At 43.1% G+C, this 20534-nt stretch overlaps 1 protein-coding gene across 4 annotated transcripts in view; it reads left to right on the top strand.

Moving 5' to 3' along the window:
- Positions 1–19863, top strand: part of LOC308586639 (complement receptor type 1-like) — a 49990-nt gene extending 30127 nt beyond the window's left edge. For 3 of the 4 annotated variants that reach the window (XM_081193369.1, XM_081193366.1, XM_081193368.1), the window contains 17 exons: positions 4756–4935; positions 5844–6026; positions 6444–6626; positions 6738–6920; positions 7076–7261; positions 7726–7932; positions 8103–8285; positions 8637–8819; positions 8931–9113; positions 9286–9471; positions 9936–10142; positions 11875–12057; positions 12816–12992; positions 15032–15061; positions 17124–17205; positions 18039–18133; positions 19572–19863. In XM_081193369.1, coding sequence (XP_081049495.1) covers positions 4756–4935; positions 5844–6026; positions 6444–6626; positions 6738–6920; positions 7076–7261; positions 7726–7932; positions 8103–8285; positions 8637–8819; positions 8931–9113; positions 9286–9471; positions 9936–10142; positions 11875–12057; positions 12816–12992; positions 15032–15061; positions 17124–17205; positions 18039–18096 — 2594 coding nt within the window. In that variant the 3' untranslated portion in view covers positions 18097–18133; positions 19572–19863. The remainder of the gene's footprint in view (positions 1–4755; positions 4936–5843; positions 6027–6443; positions 6627–6737; positions 6921–7075; positions 7262–7725; positions 7933–8102; positions 8286–8636; positions 8820–8930; positions 9114–9285; positions 9472–9935; positions 10143–11874; positions 12058–12815; positions 12993–15031; positions 15062–17123; positions 17206–18038; positions 18134–19571) is intronic. The other variant, XM_081193367.1, reaches the window with a different exon arrangement.
- The last annotated feature ends 671 nt before the right edge of the window (positions 19864–20534 follow it).

Raw genomic sequence — 20534 nt, 5'->3', positions numbered from 1 at the left:
GCAGGAATTTCATTTCCTGCCATGTAGGACACCTGAATGAGTCCTTTCTGAATACACTCTCTTGCATGATGTAGCTTAATCTGCAAGTACTTGGTTCTTTGCTTGCAACTATGTTATATGTCAGGGATGTCTCTGTTGCTTGCAACTAAGTTATATGTCAGGGATGTGTATACCTGTGAAGAGATCCAAGATTTAGAACCTCAAAGCCAAATTGAGAGCATTTGGGTCAAAATTAAGGGAGAGAAGAATAACAGAGACCTCATTGTGGGAGTTTACTATAGATCCCCAAGCCAAACGGAGGACATAGATGATGCCTTCCTGGAACAGATGGCCAAGCATGCAAAAGGAAGGGAGATAGTAGTAATGGGGGACTTCAATTACCCGGATATTTGTTGGATGTCAAACTCAGCCAAGAGCATAAGGTCAAACAGATTCCTCACTGGCCTTGCAGACAACTTCATTGTCCAGAAAGTGGGAGAAGCAACAAGAGGAATAGCCATTTTAGATCTGGTCCTAACCAATGTTGATGAGCTGGTTAGTGGGGTAGAAGTGGAAGGATCATTAGGCGCGAGTGATCATGCTCTTCTGAAGTTTACTATACAGCGGAAAGGAGCAGCCAAGCATACTAGGACTCAATTTCTTGACTTTAAGAAAGCCGACTTCATAAAACTTAGGGAAGTGCTGGGTGAGATCCCATGGACAGTAATACTAAAAGGAAAGGGAGTTCATGATGGCTGGGAGTTTGTTAAGAGGGAGATAATAAAAGCACAATGTCAAGCAATACCAATGAGACGGAAACATGGAAGGTGCCTAAAGAAGCCAGGGTGGCTATCTAAAGAACTTTTAACTGAGTTAAGATTAAAAAAGGATGTGTACAAAAAATGGAAAAGGGGGGAAACCACCAAAGAGGAATTCAAACAAATAGCCAGCACGTGTAGACACAAAGTCAGAAAAGCTAAAGCACAGAATGAACTCAGGCTTGCTAGAGAGGTTAAAAGCAACAAAAAAGGCTTTTATGGGTATGTTCGTAGCAAAAGGAAGAACAAAGAAACAGTGGGGTCACTCAGAGGAGAAGATGGTGAAATGCAAACAGGGGACACAGAAAGGGCTGAACTCCTCAATGCCTTCTTTGCCTCAGTCTTCTCCGATAAAGAAAACAATGCCCGACCTGAAGAATTTGGAGCAAATGAGTCAGCAAAGGAAACACAGCCCAGAATAACTAAGGAGATAGTACAAGAATACTTGGCTAGTTTAGATGTATTCAAGTCTCCAGGGCCAGATCCAAGAGTATTAAAAGAACTGGCAGATGTGATCTCAGAACCACTGGCAGTCATCTTTGAGAATTCCTGGAGAACAGGCGAAGTCCCGGCAGACTGGAGGAGGGCAAATGTTGTCCCTATTTTCAAAAAGGGGAAAAAAGAGGACCCAAATAATTACCGCCCAGTCAGTCTGACATCAATACCAGGGAAGATTCTGGAGCAGATCATTAAGAAAACAGTTTGTGAGCACCTAGAAAGGAATGCTGTGATCACCAACAGTCAGCATGGATTTCTGAAAAATAAGTCATGTCAGACTAACCTGATCTCATTTTTTGACAGAATTACAAGCCTGGTAGATGAAGGGAACTCAGTGGATATAGCCTACCTTGATTTCAGTAAGGCATTTGACAAGGTGCCCCATGATATTCTTGTAAAGAAGCTGGTAAAATGCAGTCTTGACTATGCTACCACTCAGTGGATTTGTAACTGGCTGACTGACCGAACCCAAAGGGTGCTCATCAATGGTTCCTCTTCATCCTGGAGAAGAGTGACTAGTGGGGTGCCACAGGGTTCTGTCTTGGGCCCGGTCTTATTCAACATCTTTATCAACGACTTGGATGATGGACTCAAGGGCATCCTGATCAAATTTGCAGATGACACCAAACTGGGAGGGGTGGCTAACACCCCAGAGGACAGGATCACACTTCAAAACGACCTTGACAGATTAGAAAACTGGGCCAAAACAAACAAGATGAATTTTAACAGGGAGAAATGTAAAGTATTGCACTTGGGCAAAAAAAATGAGAGGCACAAATACAAGATGGGTGACACCTGGCTTGAGAGCAGTACATGTGAAAAGGATCTAGGAGTCTTGGTTGACCACAAACTTGACATGAGCCAACAGTGTGACGCGGCAGCTAAAAAAGCCAATGCAATTCTGGGCCTCATCAATAGGAGTATAGCATCTAGATCAAGGGAAGTAATAGTGCCACTGTATTCTGCTCTGGTCAGACCTCACCTGGAGTACTGTGTCCAGTTCTGGGCACCACAATTCAAGAAGGACACTGACAAACGTGTCCAGAGGAGGGCAACCAAAATGGTCAAAGGCCTGGAAACGATGCCTTATGAGGAACGGCTAAGGGAGCTGGGCATGTTCAGCCTGGAGAAGAGGAGGTTAAGGGGTGATATGATAGCCATGTTCAAATATATAAAAGGATGTCACATAGAGGAGGGAGAAAGGTTGTTTTCTGCTGCTCCAGAGAAGCGGACACGGAGCAATGGAGCCAAACTACAAGAAAGAAGATTCCACCTAAACATTAGGAAGAACTTCCTGACAGTAAGAGCTGTTCGACAGTGGAATTTGCTGCCAAGGAGTGTGGTGGAGTCTCCTACTTTGGAGATCTTTAAGCAGAGGCTTGACAACCATATGTCAGGAGTGCTCTGATGGTGTTTCCTGCTTGGCAGGGGGTTGGACTCGATGGCCCTTGTGGTCTCTTCCAACTCTATGATTCTATGATTCTATGATTCTAACTCTCTGAGTTCAGCAAAGCCAAACACGATCTATTGTCTTGATACACTTGTACAGGACATTTCACAGAAACTCTGATGTCCTTAAACAGTTGCATCAACCATTCACAATCCATGAGTGAAAATGAGTTCTGCTTCATAGGAACTTAGGCTCACTGTCGTCTGCTTTTTGCACAACCAGTCAAACAGGCAGTGGTTGTGCATGTAGCATACTCCAGAAGTGCTTGTACCATCCGTGGTGTCACTTCCAAAACTTGCATCTGCAAAGATTTCAAGACCTCCAGTCTTCTGACTGGTGAACCTCAGCCTGTAGTGCAAAGTCCCTTTCAAATAGCGGGCTATGCGCTTCAGAGCTTTCCAGTCCTGAACAGTAGGATTATTTGCATGTCTGCTAAGCAGGTTAGTGCTTACAGCTATGTCAGGTCTTGAGCATCTAGCAATGAAATTCAACTTGCCTAGACTGCATCTGTACAGCGTAGTGTCAGAAAACGCTTCAGCAGTACTGTCTACCTGGTAACCTGTCACCATCGGTGTGTCTGCTGGGTTTGCATCAACCAAATTCAACCTGGTTAATACATCAGCAATTTTCTGTGTTTGGTGTACCAGAAAATTACCTGCTTGGTCCCTCTCCACCTGCAGAGAAAGATAGTTGGATACCTCACCAAGCTCCTTCATGTCAAAGTGCTCCTTCAACTGAGCTAGGGTGCTTTGGTACAAAGCCTGATTCTTCCAAAACATCAGAAGATCATCAACAAAACATAAACAATACAGTTTGTTTTGCCCCTCCTCCCTGACAAAAACACATGGATCAGCTTTGCCCTGGTGAAAACCTAGAGAAAGCAATGTCTCAGTGAGCTTTGTGTTCCAACACCTGGCACTCTGCTTGAGGCCATATAAGGATTTCCGCAGTTTACAGACCATTCCCTTCTGTATCTGCATCCCGTCTGGTGGAAGCATAAACAGCTCCTCCCCCAAAATCCCGTACAAAAAAGCTGTATTAATGTCATGATGGGAATCATGCAGTTTCTCCTCCGCAGCGATCTTGAGCATCAGCTGAATGCTCTCATATTTGACGGTGGGGGAGTAGGTCTCGTGGTAATCCTGTCCTGGTACCTGTGAAAAACCTCTGGCAACCAAACTGGCTTTGTGTCTAACTACCTTGCCATTCTGGTCTGTCTTGGCCTTGAAGACCCATTTGCTGCCAACCAGTCTCATTCCTGGACTACTGGTACCAGTTCCCAAGTTTGGTTCCTGTTCAAGGAATCAACTTCAGCCTTCATGGCATTAAGCCAAGGCTCAGCATCTTTAGAGGTTAACTCCTGAACCTCTTTGAAGCTTGAAGGTTCCCACACCTTCTCTGAGCTACTAAGAACAGCATTTGCTGTCTTAGCAAACTCATCAGCAAATCTCTTTGGAGGTCTGCCCTTCGTGGCTCTCTCAGATCTGCGTACTAGACACAAGTCTTCTGGACTCATCTCCTTCTTAGGAGAAAAATGACCAATGGTGAACAGTGGTTGTTCCAGTTCATTGTCAGACACATCAGATGGTCTGACAGAGGCCTTTGCGCTCTTGTAGTCTGCTGTGTCATCACTGTCGCTGATGTTCAAAAAAAAACCCCCATGACTGCCTGCTTCAGTGTCTCCAGACACAGAGAGAGCGAAAACAAAAGACATAACAGAAACATCCTGTGAAACAGGAAATACGCAGACTCTGACTCACAAAGCCTGCTCCCTTTTAAGGTGGAACGGAAATATCCTAACAGCTATTCCTAGGCAGTCCAAGCTGAGACTTTCTAACTCCAAAATGTATGTTGCACTATCTTGCTATTGATCCATAAAGAGCCTTATATAATAATATAAATTTTGAGCTTTACATTAAATGTATTAAGAAAATGGTTCTACAATATACTCCTTATTGCAGCTGACATACACTGTGTAGTCTACTAGCTACTTTATATTTTCCTTTGCAGTCACTGGCTGTGTAAGTCCAAAAATTCAGAATGGAAGAATAACAAGATCTAAAGGGCAAGTTAAGCCCACAGAGACAATTACATTTGAATGTGACCCTGGCTATATCCTGAAAGGCAACCATACAATTCAGTGCCAGTTTGACAGCACATGGGATTCTCCCACACCCATCTGTGTAAGGGGTAGGTACTAAGCACAGCTTTGACTGGATTTCATTTTTCTGTGATAAGCAAGAAAGTTAGTTAAATCTGTTGAAGTCCTCTTTGGGAGTTTCCAGATATGAGCCACAAAACATACAAACTTATCTAACAAACGTATCTAACTTGACACACTCCCACAAAAGAAAATCCCACTTACTTCCCTCCCAAATTAGGAATATGGGAAGCTGCCTTATATGGAGTCACACAATTGTGTTTCGGGGGGGGGGGAGGGCATTTCCAGCCTTACCTGGAGAAGCCAGGGATCTTCTTCATGAAACAAATGTTCTACAGTTCAGCTAAGGCTCTTCCCCTAAACACAAAAGGGGAAAACTCAGCAAGTTCTGTTTTTAATTGATTGAACTGAATTTTGAAATAGAAATCCAACCAATAATGATAGGCAATATCACTAGTAAAGGAAGGGAGATGCACTCAAGCCTGGTTGGACAGAGACTGTGGATGGAGGGGTTCCTAAGATCTGGGAAGAACCACTAGTCGCTTCAGATGTCTTGTCTTTGCCCAGGCTTTACTTGACCCACAACTTCGGAACCAACTTTCTGTGTTTTAATCCCCATATTGGTACTGGTGGCATTTTTCACAGGACACAGTACATGCTGCCTTAAAGGCAATAGTTCACATGAGTTCACACAATGGTGCCCTTTTAATACAATGTCAGCACCTCTGAACCAGGAATACTTTCTCTGAACCTGGATCTCTGTGGACCTTTAATGGCTGACAGGAAGAGCTTCTGTATCATGTGACTTGGAAGAATCTAGCATACCAGCTTAGCTCATTCCTATCTGCACATAGGAAGCAATTATGATTCCTTGTGGTAAATGTTTTATTTATTTATTTTTACTTTTTTCTATCTACCGCTTTTGCTCTCTTGTCAGAAACTCGGTGCCAGCCACCTGCAAAGATTGAAAATGGGAATCACAGCCACCATGAATTGTCAGTGTTCACCAGTGGAATGTCTGTGAATTACAGGTGCAAACCTGGCTACTTCCTTACTGGAGAGGCAACTGTTCACTGTACAGCATCTGGTACATGGTCTTCCTCTGCTCCTCACTGCAAAAGTAAGATTCTTGGTCAAAAGTTTTATTGGGATGGCTCTAGGAGTGAAGGCTACAAAATTTAGAACTGGTGTTCACTAATGATTCCTCCTTTCTACATTGAAAACCATTGATTCAGACACATTCTTATAGTAATGCTGCCTCAAATTGGAAGCACCTATTTTGGAACTTTATCACACAGAGTTTTGTTTTGCATAGGATAATAGAGAGTGTGAGCTGTCTGTTAGGAAAGTCAAAGGCAGATTGGAAAGTGGTGACATGACATGCTACCCGGAGCGTAGCACACAATGGTGCCCTTATAAAGAACCTCTGGACCAGAAATACTCGTTCTGTACCTGGAGTTGTAATACTCGGATCAAGAAGTGGGAGGGTTTCTACTTGCTTTGAGATAAGCTTGATGCTCATATAGTTTTGCTTTAGAATTGCAGTGTCCCCCTCCTCTGCCTATTCCAAATGGTGATCACAATGGCCATGGAGAAGCTCATTTTGCTACAGGAAGATACGTCAATTACACCTGTGACCGTGGCTACTTGTTACGTGGCAAGGCTTCCAGTCAGTGTACAGCCTCTGGAGCTTGGAGTCAACCTTTACCCCAGTGTGAAGGTTGGTATTTCCCTGCCTATCCTCGTTGGCTAAAAACACAGAGCAAGTGATACTTGGGAATTCTCAGTTAGCATCATTGTATCTACTTCTGGTTTTCTTTTCTTTTTGCAGTAATGCGTTGTCCACCGCCACCAAGCATTGCGCATGGAAGGAATATAGGAGAAGACCTCACCTATGGGAGTTCTGTAATATACATTTGTGATGCTGGTTATTCCCTCGAAGGAGAGTATCTGGTTACCTGTATTTTAGAAGGCTCCAACTCTGTGAACTGGACTAAACTTCCAAAATGCAAAGGTTATTTTCATTCAGTTGTACAACCACTGTCCCTGGTCCATAGATGTACAATTTTGTAGCCCTTGTAGTTAATGCATGTTGCCTAAAGTGCAGTTATCCTGGCTTAGGTCTTACAGATCTAAGTAAAAATTCTGCATTGAAACATTTTTCCACAGGGTGCCCTGCACCTCAAGCGATTGCCAATGGGGAACGTGACTCTGAAAGTCTGGAAGATTTTCCTTATGGCTCCTCTGTGACGTATCGTTGTGACCCTGACTACTTTCTTACTGGAGCTGCGACAATACACTGTCTGTCTTCTGGAACATGGGATCAATCTGTTCCTCATTGTAAAAGCAGACAACGTAGGTGGCAATATATTTAGCTTTTCTAGATGAATAATGGTGCTACTATCAAAATATAATAAAATAATTATAAGAAGATATAAAGCACTTAAAATGATATAGCATGTAAAACCATTTGATACAAAGCAGAACAGCTCTAACTCAGTAAAAAAAGTATTCTGGGACCCACAAAATACAATATTTTTAAATGTCAAAGGGTAAAGAAGTTCATTTTCAGCATGTGGCGAAAGCTGTACATTAAAGATATTAAGCAAACATTTGTGGGGAGAGGGTGCCGCAGTTTCTCTCTATCCATGCTCAAACCCCTCCCCCCAATACTGTCACAATTACTTGCCCCCACATCTATTTGTAATGGAAATGAGAAAACAAGTGTACTGAATTAGGTCATTTGAGATACTATCTGCATATAGGAAACTATTATGATTCCTTGAGTTGAAGAATCTTTCTTATTTATTTTCTGCTAGATTCCACTTCTATTCCTCTGCCAGAGATTCAGTGCCAGCAACCCACAAAAATCCAAAATGGGGATCACAGCCACCAGGAATTGTCAGTGTTTACCAGTGGAATGCCTGTGAATTACACATGTGAGCCTGGCTACTCTCTACATGGAGAGGCAACAATTTATTGCACCCCATCTGGCAAATGGTCTGCCCCTGCTCCTCACTGCAAAAGTAGGTTTCTGGATTGCAATACACGAGACATAGGGTGGCAGAGTATTCTTTACAAGCCGATGGAGAAGAGATCCAAACTGTATACATGTAGAAAACATGAAGTACACAAAGATGATGGGAGAATAACTTTGAATGGTCTTGACATTGTAAGTACACTCTTTTCCTTTCAGAAATTCAATGCCGGCCACCCCCAAGTATCCAAAATGGGATTCACAGCAATGAGGGATCCTCAGTGTTCACCAATGGAATGTTTGTGAAATACACCTGTGAGCCAGGCTACTCGCTTACTGGAGAGGGAACTATTTATTGCACAACCTCTGGCACATGGAGTGCTCCTGCCCCGCACTGTGAAGGTGTGTGTCTTGCTCATAGGCACTAGTAGCTTTTTTTCAGCAGGGACATAACATGCTACCCAGAGCGTAGCACACAATGGTGCCCTTATAAAGAACCTCTGGACCAGAAATACTCGTTCTGTACCTGGATCTACATGGCAGGCATGGGTTGGAACAATAGTCCATAATAGTAGCAGAAGAGGGCTGGTACTCCTGTGATCTCAAACCATGATTTATGGAGGAAATGTAGCTTATGCTAGCTACAAAAACTAGAATCTACTATAGTGAAGGAATTGCAATACTCGGATCAAGAATTGGGAGGGTTTCTACTTGCTATGAGATAAGCTTGATGCTCATATATTTTTGCTTTAGGATTGCAGTGTCCCCCTCCTCTGCCTATTCCAAATGGTGATCACAATGGCCATGGAGAAGCTCATTTTGCTACAGGAAGATACGTCAATTACACCTGTGACCGTGGCTACTTGTTACGTGGCAAGGCTTCCAGTCAGTGTACAGCCTCTGGAGCTTGGAGTCAACCTTTACCCCAGTGTGAAGGTTGGTATTTCCCTGCCTATCCTCGTTGGCTAAAAACACAGAGCAAGTGATACTTGGGAATTCTCAGTTAGCATAATTATATCGACTTCTGATTTTCTTTTCTTTTTGCAGTAATGCGTTGTCCACCGCCACCAAGCATTGCGCATGGAAGGAATATAGGAGAAGACCTCACCTATGGGAGTTCTGTAATATACATTTGTGATGCTGGTTATTCCCTCGAAGGAGAGTATCTGGTTACCTGTATTTTAGAAGGCTCCAACTCTGTGAACTGGACTAAACTTCCAAAATGCAAAGGTTATTTTCATTCAGTTGTACAACCACTGTCCCTGGTCCATAGATGTGCACATGACTCTGTACAATTCTGTAGCCCTTGTAGTCTGCCTAAAGCGCAGTTGTCTTGGCTTAGGTCTTACAGATCTAAGTAAAAGCTCTGATGATAGTTCTGCATTGAAACATTTTTCCACAGGGTGCCCTGCACCTCAAGCGATTGCCAATGGGGAACGTGACTCTGAAAGTCTGGAAGATTTTCCTTATGGCTCCTCTGTGACGTATCGTTGTGACCCTGACTACGTTCTTGCTGGAGCTGCGACAATACACTGTCTGTCTTCTGGAACATGGGATCAATCTGTTCCTCATTGTAAAAGCAGACAACGTAGGTGGCAATATATTTAGCTTTTCTAGATGAATAATGGTGCTACTATCAAAATATAATAAAATAATAATAAAAAGATATAAAGCACTTAAAATGATAAAGCATGTAAAACCATTTGATACAAAGCAGAACAGCTCTAACTCAGTAAAAAAAGTGTTCTGGGACCCACAAAATACAATATTTTTAAATATCAAAGGGTAAAGAAGTTTATTTTCAGCATGTGGCGAAAGCTGTACATTAAAGATATTAAGCAAACATTTGTGGGGAGAGGGTGCCGCAGTTTCTCTCTATCCATGCTCAAAGCCCTCCCCCCAATACTGTCACCATTACTTGCCCCCACATCTATTTGTAATGGAAATGAGAAAACAAGTGTACTGAATTAGGTCATTTGAGATACTATCTGCATATAGGAAACTATTATGATTCCTTGAGTTGAAGAATCTTTCTTATTTATTTTCTGCTAGATTCCACTTCTATTCCTCTGTCAGAGATTCAGTGCCAGCAACCCACAAAAATCCAAAATGGGGATCACAGCCACCAGGAATTGTCAGTGTTTACCAGTGGAATGTCTGTGAATTACACATGTGAGCCTGGCTACTCTCTACATGGAGAGGCAACAATTTATTGCACCCCATCTGGCAAATGGTCTGCCCCTGCTCCTCACTGCAAAAGTAGGTTTCTGGATTTCAGGATCTTTCGGAATGGTTCAAAGAGTGCAAGCATCTAAATTTTGTTTCACTCTTTACCCATTATTGTTCCTGTCTTCATTGGAAAGTTTTTGTTTCAGACACATTCTTACATTAATGAAACTGGAAGGACATATTTTGGAACTGTATCACACAGAGTTTTGTTTTCCATAGGATAATTGACGGTGTGAGCTGTCCGTTAGGAAAGACAAAGCCAGATTGGCAAGTGGTGAAAGTGCTTGCTTTATCTGTGGAAGTCCTGCCAAGACCAGTGTGTTGGACAATACCTCCACAGGAGTTCAGCCAGATTAGCAAAGGTTACATCTTGGGAGGCTGCTGTATGATTTAATGCCCTTCTGAAAATGTTTATGGGTCCTGGAACAATTTATGCAATGGCAGGGGTGCCTGTGACTGAAACCCTAAATTACTAACGTCAGTACTCAGAACATATTATTGACTGTACTGCAGTGGGTGCCGGTACTAAATTAAAGCATGTTTAATTTAAGCATAATTTAATTTAATTAAAGCAACAGCTATCCTTCTGATTTTTCAGGCCTATTATGTTAGGCTTCTCCACTTAATTATTTATTAAATGTATAAAAATAATTACTAGTACAGCTATTGAATACACAAGAAAAGGAAAACTTTTAAAGGGATCAAACAGAACTACTGCACAATTTAAAGACTGGACTTCTTACTTAGATACTATATTCTGAAAGTTTTTTTATTATGTATATTACCAACCAAAGAGTTTATTGTATTAACCAAAGGCCATAAGAATTTCACTGCAATTTGCCAAACAGCAAACCATAACATACAACAATGCAACAATTACATAATGCAGGGCATCAAGGATTTCAAGGAAGATAGTAAGAGTTCATGCCTAGCTTAACTTCTGTTAGACCTCTGAATCCCCAGTGCAACTTGTTGCAATATTGTCTAGCTCTTGCTCTCTAAATCTTTCTTGAACCCAGAGCATTTATGTGTCACAAATCTGTTAGCATCACACAAAAGAAAGTGAACCATTTTTGCCATAGTAAACCTGCTTCCAGGAATTCCAGCAAGAGTTTCAGTAATTGGTCTCTTGGATCCCTGTACAAAAAGCAGATTAATAAGTAATGTGTGATGCCTTCTACCTGTGCTTGGCCACAGACTGTCGTCATATGGAACCCTATTGTAGTGACCCCCCTCCAAGACCACCATGGGCATCACCTGGAACTTGAGCTCCATTTTTAAGGCAGCAGGCATGAGTTTGGGCAAATAACATGCTCTGAAATGTTCCATTCATTTTCCAAAATGAGAACCATGGCAAGAATTTGGTGTTATATACTGAAGTTCTCACCCTGGGCCAGCAGGGGGATACTGTAGATAGTTTTCACTCAGGTCCACATATGCAAATAAGGGATTGAAAGTGACGTTCAGTGATTGGATAGTTACAGAAAGCTGTTACGGTTGTGTTGTAGTGGAGCTCTATATAAGCAGGCTGGCTGAACCCTTCAGTTCAGTTCTGTTCTGGCCTGTGAATAAACAAGAGCTGTTTGAAGAATCGCTGTGTCGTCTGATATGTTCACCCACAACTTAACTTTTGGAATTCTTGATTAAATGTAAATCCCTTCTGGATTCTGTCCAGAAGGTTATGTATAATAGTGTTGGAGATATTTTCTCCCTCACTCACTGACTAGTGCAGAGGAACATGACTTTCTATTTCTCTTTTCAGTGATACAGTGCCCCTCGCCTCCAAATGTCCAGCATGGAAATTACAGTGCACCAGAATCAATACAATATACCAATGGAAAATCTGTAAATTTCAGCTGTCAACCTGGTTATGTACTAATAGGGGAGGCAACACTGAATTGCACAGCATCTGGTGTGTGGAGTCTTCCTGTCCCACACTGTGAAGGTAAGTGTGTATATAATTCCTCCACAGCCATAAAGGACCCTAGCTGCCACTGCTGGCCAGCAGTATTTATCCAGTTTATCAAACTGTCTTTCTTTTCTGAGGTTCTCTCAGAAAAGCTGCTATTGCAACTCTAATTACAAGAACAAGCCTGATGAGCGTTCCAGGTAGCTACTTCTCCAAATCCCAAATTATTTCCAGATTAAGTTCCTACTGCCAAAATAAGGAGGGTTTGAAATTTGCAGGCCCCAATACTGTAAGACGCACGATCAGTGTTTTGTACTCCAATATGCTTTAAAAGAAAATGGCTATAGATGACTTGGACAAGTGAGCCAAGCCATGCACTCTAGAGGAAGAGAAAAAAGGGGTTTCTACAGCTTTTCTAAACTCACAATATACTACAGTGGTACCTCGGTTTACGAACTTAATCTGTTCCGGAAGTCCATTCTTAAACAGAAACCATTCTTAAACTGAAGCGTACTTTCCCTAATGAGGCCTCCTGCCGCTGGTGCCCTTCCACCGTTCAGATTCTGTTCTTAGACCGAGGTAAAGTTCGCAAACTGGGACACAACCTCCGGTTTTGCAGAGTTCGTAAACCAAATCGTTCTTAAACCAGACTGTTCTTATACCGAGGTACCACTGTATTAAGTTTATCAGTCACAGGAGCAAAAGTAAATTATCAAAAAGTATTTGTAAATTTTAGATAATTCCCATCCTCACCTCTTTCCTGATATGCCATTTTCATTATCTTTGATTTTCAGCAGTAGGCTGCATCCTCCCACAGATTTCTGGTGGCAAGGAGAACTCAGAAATTGTGATTCAGATTGGAGCTAATGTGACTCTGGAATGCGAGGATGGTTATGTCTTGAAAGGCAGTTCTCGTGTTCAGTGTCAGCCTGATTTCACATGGGATCCTCCTGTGCCAGTTTGTAACCAAGGTGAGCAACAGAAAGGAAGGGTTTATGTAGATGACGAATTTGCATTTCGTTGAAGTTTGTATTGATGGAAAGATTTGTATTGCCATCCAGCAAGTGAATTTAGAAAATATCAGCAAAAGCTAATGGCTTTATTCCACAATAAAGCCCTGTCTTGATTTCCTCTGTGCACCACAAGTGGCACATACATCAAGAATATACTTCATGTCTGGAGAGAATGGGAGGGCCGGTAGGCCTGAATCCCGTCTGTTCTCCTTTACTGAGCTACTGCACAGTCCACAACTAAAAAGGCTAGAGGCAAAATGATACCAAGCTGCCGGGGAGGTGGGGGGGGGGGCAGAAGGATAGTATATTTCCTATAGTATTTCTTACTGATTTGGTAGACTTGTTAAACTTGCCGAAGTCTGATCACGCTTGATCATTAGTGACATAATAATAGTGAAATGGCATATTAAGAGACCATTGATCAATTGACTGGCATATGGACATTTATTTAAGTTTCCTAAGGTGAATATATTTCCTCAGTAATAAAAAAACCCCCATGCATTGCTTGACAATTACTAATGCCATTGTTACATCCCCCAACATATTTACTTTAAGTTTTATTTGATAGATAAATCAGTTTCTTAATTATAAAACTACAGTGGTGCCTCGCAAGACGAAATTAATTCGTTCCGCAAGTTTTTTCTTCTTGCGAGTTTTTCGTCTTGCGATGCACGGTTTCCCATAGGAATGCATTGAAAATCAATTAATGCGTTCCTAGGGAAACCGCCTTCAGACCAGGTCCGGGGACAGTCTGTCCCCCGACCTCTTCTGAAGGCTGGGGGGGGGGGGGACAAGGGCTTTTCTTCCCACCGCCAGCCTTCAGAAGGCTGTTCTGAAGGCTGGCGGTGGGAAGAAAAGCCCTTCTCCCCACCTCCCGCCCCGCAAGCTCCGGGGACAGGAGGGCTTTGCTGCCGCCCGCCAGCATTTTAAAAGCCCCCGCTGTCCCGGGGCGATTTTAAAATGCTGGTGGGTGGCAGCGAAAGCTTTGCTGCCGCCCGCCAGCATTTTAAGATCGCCCGGGACAGCAGAGAAGTCTCCGCTGCCCAGGGAAGGCAGGCAGGGGGGAGCAAAGACTTTCGCCCCCCGCCCGCCTTCAGAAGAGGTCCTGGACAAGAAGAGGTCCAGGACCTCTTCTGAAGGCGGGCGGGGGGTGAAAGTCTTCCCCCTCCGCCTGCCTTCAAAAGCCGTCCGGGACAGGCAGGCTGGGGGGAGCAAAGAGGTCCAGGACCTCTTCTGAAGGCGGGCGGGGGGCGAAAGTCTTTGCTCCCCCCTGCCTGCCTTCAAATGCCGTCCGCGATAGCGGAAAGCGCTTCCCTGCTATCCCGGACTGCTTTTAAAATGCTGGCAGTGGGGAGCAAAGCCTTTCGGCCCCCGCCGGCCTTCCTGGACCTCTTCTGAAGGCGGGCGGGGGGCGAAAGTCTTTGCTCCCCCCCCGCCTGGCTTCAAAAGCCGTCCGGGACAGCGGAGAAACGCGCTGCCTTTCTCCGCTCTCCCGGGAAGGCAGGCAGGGGGGAGCAAAGACTTTCGCCCCCGTCTGCCTTCAGAAGAGGTCCTGGACCTCTTCTGAAGGCGGGCGGGGGGCGAAAGTCTTTGCTCCCCCCGCCTGCCTTCAAAAGCCGTCTGTGATAGCGGAAAGCGCTTCCCTGCTATCCCGGACTGCTTTTAAAATGCTGGCAGTGGGGAGCAAAGCCTTTCGGCCCCCGCCGGCCTTCCTGGACCTCTTCTGAAGGCCGGGGGGGGGGGGGAAAGGCTTTGCTCCCCACCGCCAGCATTTAAAAGAGGTCCCCGGAGATTTCCCTATGGGCTTTCGTCTTGCGAAGCAAGCCCATAGGGAAATTCGTCTTGCGAAGCGCCTCCAAAACAGAAAACCCTTTCGTCTTGCGGGTTTTCCGTCTTGCGAGGCATTCGTCTTGCGGGGTACCACTGTATGTGCTTAGAAACCTTTCACTCAATGTTTCTTGATCAGCTCATTCCTTATGTTTCATTTTGCACTTTAGGTTTTTATATCTCCGTAGCCACAGGCATTGGTAAGTAACTTCCAGAGAATTCCATCTGATTCTTTATAAATGTAGGATGCTACAACTCCACAAAACCTATATAGAATGGCTTAAGCCTATTAGTGCCAGTGGTGGCTGATGCTCATTGGGACTGGTAGGGTGAAAGGCAGAGAGGCCAACAGTAGGTGGAGCCAGAGCCAAGGAGAGGCTGAACTGACTGAACCGGTTTGTCCCCATCTTCTTCACTACCGAATTCTATGAACATGGAGCAGGAGGAAGCTGATAGCTGCTGCCACCTCCTGTAAGAACGCAGGCAGACAGGGGCCAGCTAAGGGTAGACTGAGGTTGGTGGGGCAATACCCTATTTTCCTTAATGGTCCAGCCTTTGCTAATTTTCTGTCTCATAGTTTAGCACATATTTTCCAGAATCATCTATACTAATAACAAACTCAGGTGCTGCATTGTGACAGCAATGGAGGCAATGCAGGATTACTGAGAAACGAAAAGAGGTGGTAGCAGCATGCTTGGCAAAACACCAAGATAGCAGGCAGAAAGGAAACATTTAGGAGAGTACACTAATATGGGGTGCACTATTACTTACATTTGAGAGATATGGGACAGGGGATTATTGGTTTGTTTTTGTTCTTATTTTCATTATGCAATTTGTGTTTTTAATATTGTAATTTTATGTTGCGAACCACCCTGAGATCTACAGATGAAGGGCGGTATACAATTTTAACAACAGCAGCAGCAATGATGATGGACTGGCATCTGAAGCAATGTATTTGGAAGGGGACAACTCCACTTCCACTATCACAGGAATGTTGTGTCCCTATTCCCTCTCATTGTTATATATTACTTCAAATACAAATGTATTAAGTATTTTAAATGTATTTTATTCTACTCTAGCAACAGGCTCAGAGAAGTATTTTATCCTCACAATAACTCAGTGAGGTACTTTAACATGACAGAGTAATTTGACTAAAGTTACTCAAACCTGAAGTTCCCTTTTCAAATCCAACCCTCTTAACACCCCATTCCCTACTATGCTGGCTCAGATAAGAAATACAGAAGATATGCAAAGATCACCGCCACCATGTCTTACACATTTGAGTACAGTTATAAGAGCTGTTCTAGGTTTCCATTAAAAAAAACAACCTGGAGGAAGCTCAGATGGCCACTTTTATTATACAGCTATTTTGTCAGGAACAGAGTCAAAACATGCCATGACTCAAGAGCAGAAATGTTGCATTGGATTGCTTTATCTCCCTTTCAACCTTATCCTAAACGGTTATATTCAGAATTCTAGGTAAACTAGGATTTCAACTTGTTTAAAAATATGTAATTTAATCTAGAATTTAAATGAACATTTATCAAAACCCAAAAACATTTTTGTAAATGTCAAAATTTACGAGAGCGCACTCATTCATATTCATAAATCTCATATATAGCTCAGGATTCAAGAAACTGTAATTAGCTCATAAGGTAAAGGTAAAGGGACCCCTGACCATTAGGTCCAGTCGTGACCGACTCTGGGGTTGCGGTGCTTCATCTTGCTTCTGGGTCATGTGGCCAGCATGACTAAGCCGCTTCTGGCAAACCAGAGCAGTGCACAGAAACGCTGTTTACCTTCCCGCCGGAGCGGTACCTAGTTATCTACTTGCACTTTGATGTGCTTTCGAACTGCTAGGTTGGCAGGAGCAGGGACTGAGCAATGGGAGCTCACCCCATCATGGGGAATTCGAACCGCCAACCTTCTGATTGGCAAGTCCTAGGCTCTGTGGTTTAACCCACAGCGCCACCCGCGTCCTTGGAATTAGCTCATAGCTGTCTTCAAATAAAGGTTGCAGAATTATTGACTATGAAATTAGAAAGATGTTTTGTCGTGGATATAAAAATGAAAACCACGCCGATTAATGGGTTAATTTTTAGAATGTTTCTTTTGGATTCTGTATTGTAAATGATTTCTGATGAATTATTGTAGTATTTTTATTAAAGAACTTTTTGTTTGTTTTCCAAAATATTATGGTTTTATAATGTTACTATTAGGAATTATGGGATACAAACATTATTCATTCTTTGGTTTCAACAGGCTCTCTGGTTGGCGCCTTGCTGCTTTTGGTCATTGCTGGTGTTTTCTGTGTAATTGTAATTGTTTTGAAGCGGAACAAAGCGTAAGGCACATTACTTTATTTTTATGACTTATTTGTATTACTCGGTACTAAGTTACACACATTTGCAGACTGATCCGTGTCCCAACCCCTGCACAAAAGTACAAGCGGTGTCTTTCAGCTCTACGAGGACAAAAGCCATAGCTTTTTACACAAATGCAAATGCATCATTTGCCTTCTGTTTCGGGAGAATGGCCATGGGGTGGTATCAGCCATCCTCTACCTTAGGCATCCCCAACCTTCAGCCCTCCAATTCCCATCATCCCTGACCACTGGTCCTGTTAGCTAGGGATCATGGGAGTTGTAGGCCAAAACATCTGGAGGGCCACAGGTTGGGGATGCCTGCAGTGTACCTGGTGCCCTCCATGTGTTTTGGGCAATAACTTGCATCAACCCACCTGCTTCATCAGATTGTTCATTTCTTTTGCACTGTAAATAAAGGAACATTGGCTATATCTTTAAAATTATTTTCTTTTTCTGTAAGATATGTTTTTAAATAGAACGCCCATTAACAGGGCATGCCAAGATTTCACACTTCTATAAATTTACACTGATCTTTCAGTAGTTTGAAGAATTAGTTGTTATCTTGGCAAACAGCCACATCTCCATGTTGGGAAAGATAATGGGGTTAGAAGAATCTGAGGAAAGGATAATCTGTGCGGCAAAAATCACCTCCCTCCCTCCTGCCCCATCTCCAGCTGGATTGTCCTGTGAACAGAGTTCCACTCACAGGAACTCTGGATCCCAGGCATCTTTAAAAAAAAAAAATTTAGTTTATTTGAATCCCGAACTCTTCTACTTGATTCTTTAATACTGTTTTCTTCCTATTTCTTAAGTAAATATACTCCTGCAAGCAACAGAATATATGAAAGTCCAGACGTTCAAGTAGCATGATCCAACTCTGAAAAAGGATTCGTTATTGCAGTAATAGGTAACACTCTGATTTAGATAATTTTATCCACATTCAAAATGTCCCAGTTGAATGTTAAAAAGGAGACCCTGAGTCTAATGCTAAAAAAAAGGGGTGGGGAAACTATGATCCTCTAGATATTGCTGTATTACACTTCCATCATCCCTGACCATAGACTAAGACAATTGGGGCTGATGGAGTTCAACATCCTCTGAAAGGCCACAGGTTCCTCACAATAGCTGACTTCCTTCTCTCCCCCAGCCCCCAATAATACACATTTATTTCTTATATATGCATGCAGTAATAGAGAATTAGCTATAGATTACAGTATGTACCAATATCTGAATCTTCTGATATTCCCCCCATTCTAAAGATAACTGTTTGCAGCAAGATAAAATTTGTGTGTGTGTGCGTGTGTATATATACACACGCACATCTTCAGCACCAGCCTGAAGATGACGAGTGAGACCTCGTCGAAACGTCGCCTAGACACCCCAACTCTTACACGGGAAGACACCCGAAGACACCAAAACCTACATTCCTGTACCCGTGAAAATCTACGAAAGCAATATATATATATATATATATATATATAATATGCAGGTTTTGGTGTCTTCGGGTGTCTTCCCGTGTAAGAGTTGGGAAGACACCCGAAGACACCAAAACCTGCATTCCTGTACCCGTGAAAATCTACGAAAGCAAATATATATAATATATATATATATAAATTTTCTTGCATTCATATCCTTCCTTTCATCTGTCATGGAATCCTAAGGGGGCATACACATGGTTCCAAGATGGTCACCTGTTGAGGCATTGACAATACTCAGCAGGGCCATCTTAAGTATATCCGGCACTGTGGTGCAAAAATCCCTCTGCCCCCCCCCCCGGTTTCCCAGAGTTGGCAACCTTTATACAGCGCTGCTGGCAGCTTTGCGGGCAGCGGCTGGAGGGTGGCTCCTCCAGCGGGCAAGAGGCGGAGGCTCCGGGTGTGGCGCTGCTTCAGCGAGGCGGGCAAGGGCTGTGAGCTGATGCTGGGAGGCGCCGCACCCACCCTCCGCCTCTTCTCTGGTGCCCATGCCGCTGTGGCCACGGCAGGCGGAGGCTCCAGGTCTGGCGCCCTCCAGGACTTGGCACCCTGCACCACTTGCCTCTATGGGCAAGACACCCCTGATACTCATACCTGCTAAATAGTGGCCCCATGTCCCTTCAGACCTGGGACTCTTTGTTTGGATTCCCCATCATCATTCCTTGCTACTGTTCATGTAGCACTTACTCCAGCATTTAGGAGGTCTCTCGTTGAGAAGGAATTCTGAACCAACCAGATTTAGCTTCATGAATACATTAGCAGTTAGAATCATGAAGGTGAACATGTGTCTGGATGAAATAGTGCAAATTCATTGTAAATAAAAGGAACATTTACTGAATACTGCTACTGTTATTCCCACCTAAATTACAGGTGAAAGTAACTGGATGAACAGATGCCAACAAATATACCTGCTTCTTTGGACCACTTGACACAATCACTGCTTGGAAAGTGAAAACAAATATTTTGCCACATGCAGAAGAGGAACACATTCATGTTTCAGTTTTTGCACTGCCCCTTTCAGATAGAAATAATCACTGTGGTTTTGATATGCTAACTTTTTTTGTATTTTCAAAATATATAATATAATACAAGCTACCTTGTAGGATTAATATTCTGAAAGATCAGAAATAAATAATTGTTATAAATAAAATTAAATTTAAAATTATGTATTTTGTTCTTAATTCACAGCCAACTTGCATTTGACATAATTGACTTATTGCAACAGGTACTGAAATTCTTTGATGGTTGTGGCTGTTTTCATTAAACAGCTGTATGTATCATAAATGGAGCCGACGCCTGCAAGAGAAGTTTGGCTTGAAAATGTTTCAGAGATATCACTGGTTTACTTAATGAATTCACTCTACAGATGGGGACAGTAGTAGGAAAGATGTTTGACTTGGAATGATGCAGTCTTCCCTTTATGAAGTGATAGTCTTGACCAACATCTTTATCTTACTAAACTCTAGACATATAAAACTACTTTGTACAGATATATAAATTTCTGTGAGGGTTTGTTGCTGCCTTAAAGGCACAACCTATCACTTGGCAACCCAGTACAGTGGTGCCTCGCAAGACGAAATTAATTCGTTCCGCAAGTTTTTTCTTCTTGCGAGTTTTTCGTCTTGCGAAGCACGGTTTCCCATAGGAATGCATTGAAAATCAATTAATGCGTTCCTATGGAAACCGCTTGCCAGGCTGGCGGTGCGGAGAAGGGCTTTTCTCCCCACCGCAAGCCTTCAGGACAGGTACGGGAACAGAGGGGAAGGGGCGCAGCGCTGTCCTGGAGATTTCCCTATGGGCTTTCGTCTTGCGAAGGAAGCCCATAGGGAAATT

The sequence above is a fragment of the Podarcis bocagei genome, assembly GCF_964188305.1.
Source record: "Podarcis bocagei genome assembly, chromosome: 5".
NCBI lineage: Eukaryota > Metazoa > Chordata > Lepidosauria > Squamata > Lacertidae > Podarcis > Podarcis bocagei.
The sequence above is the reverse complement of the archived record's forward strand: the minus strand, read 5'-3'. Positions and strand labels throughout refer to the sequence as shown.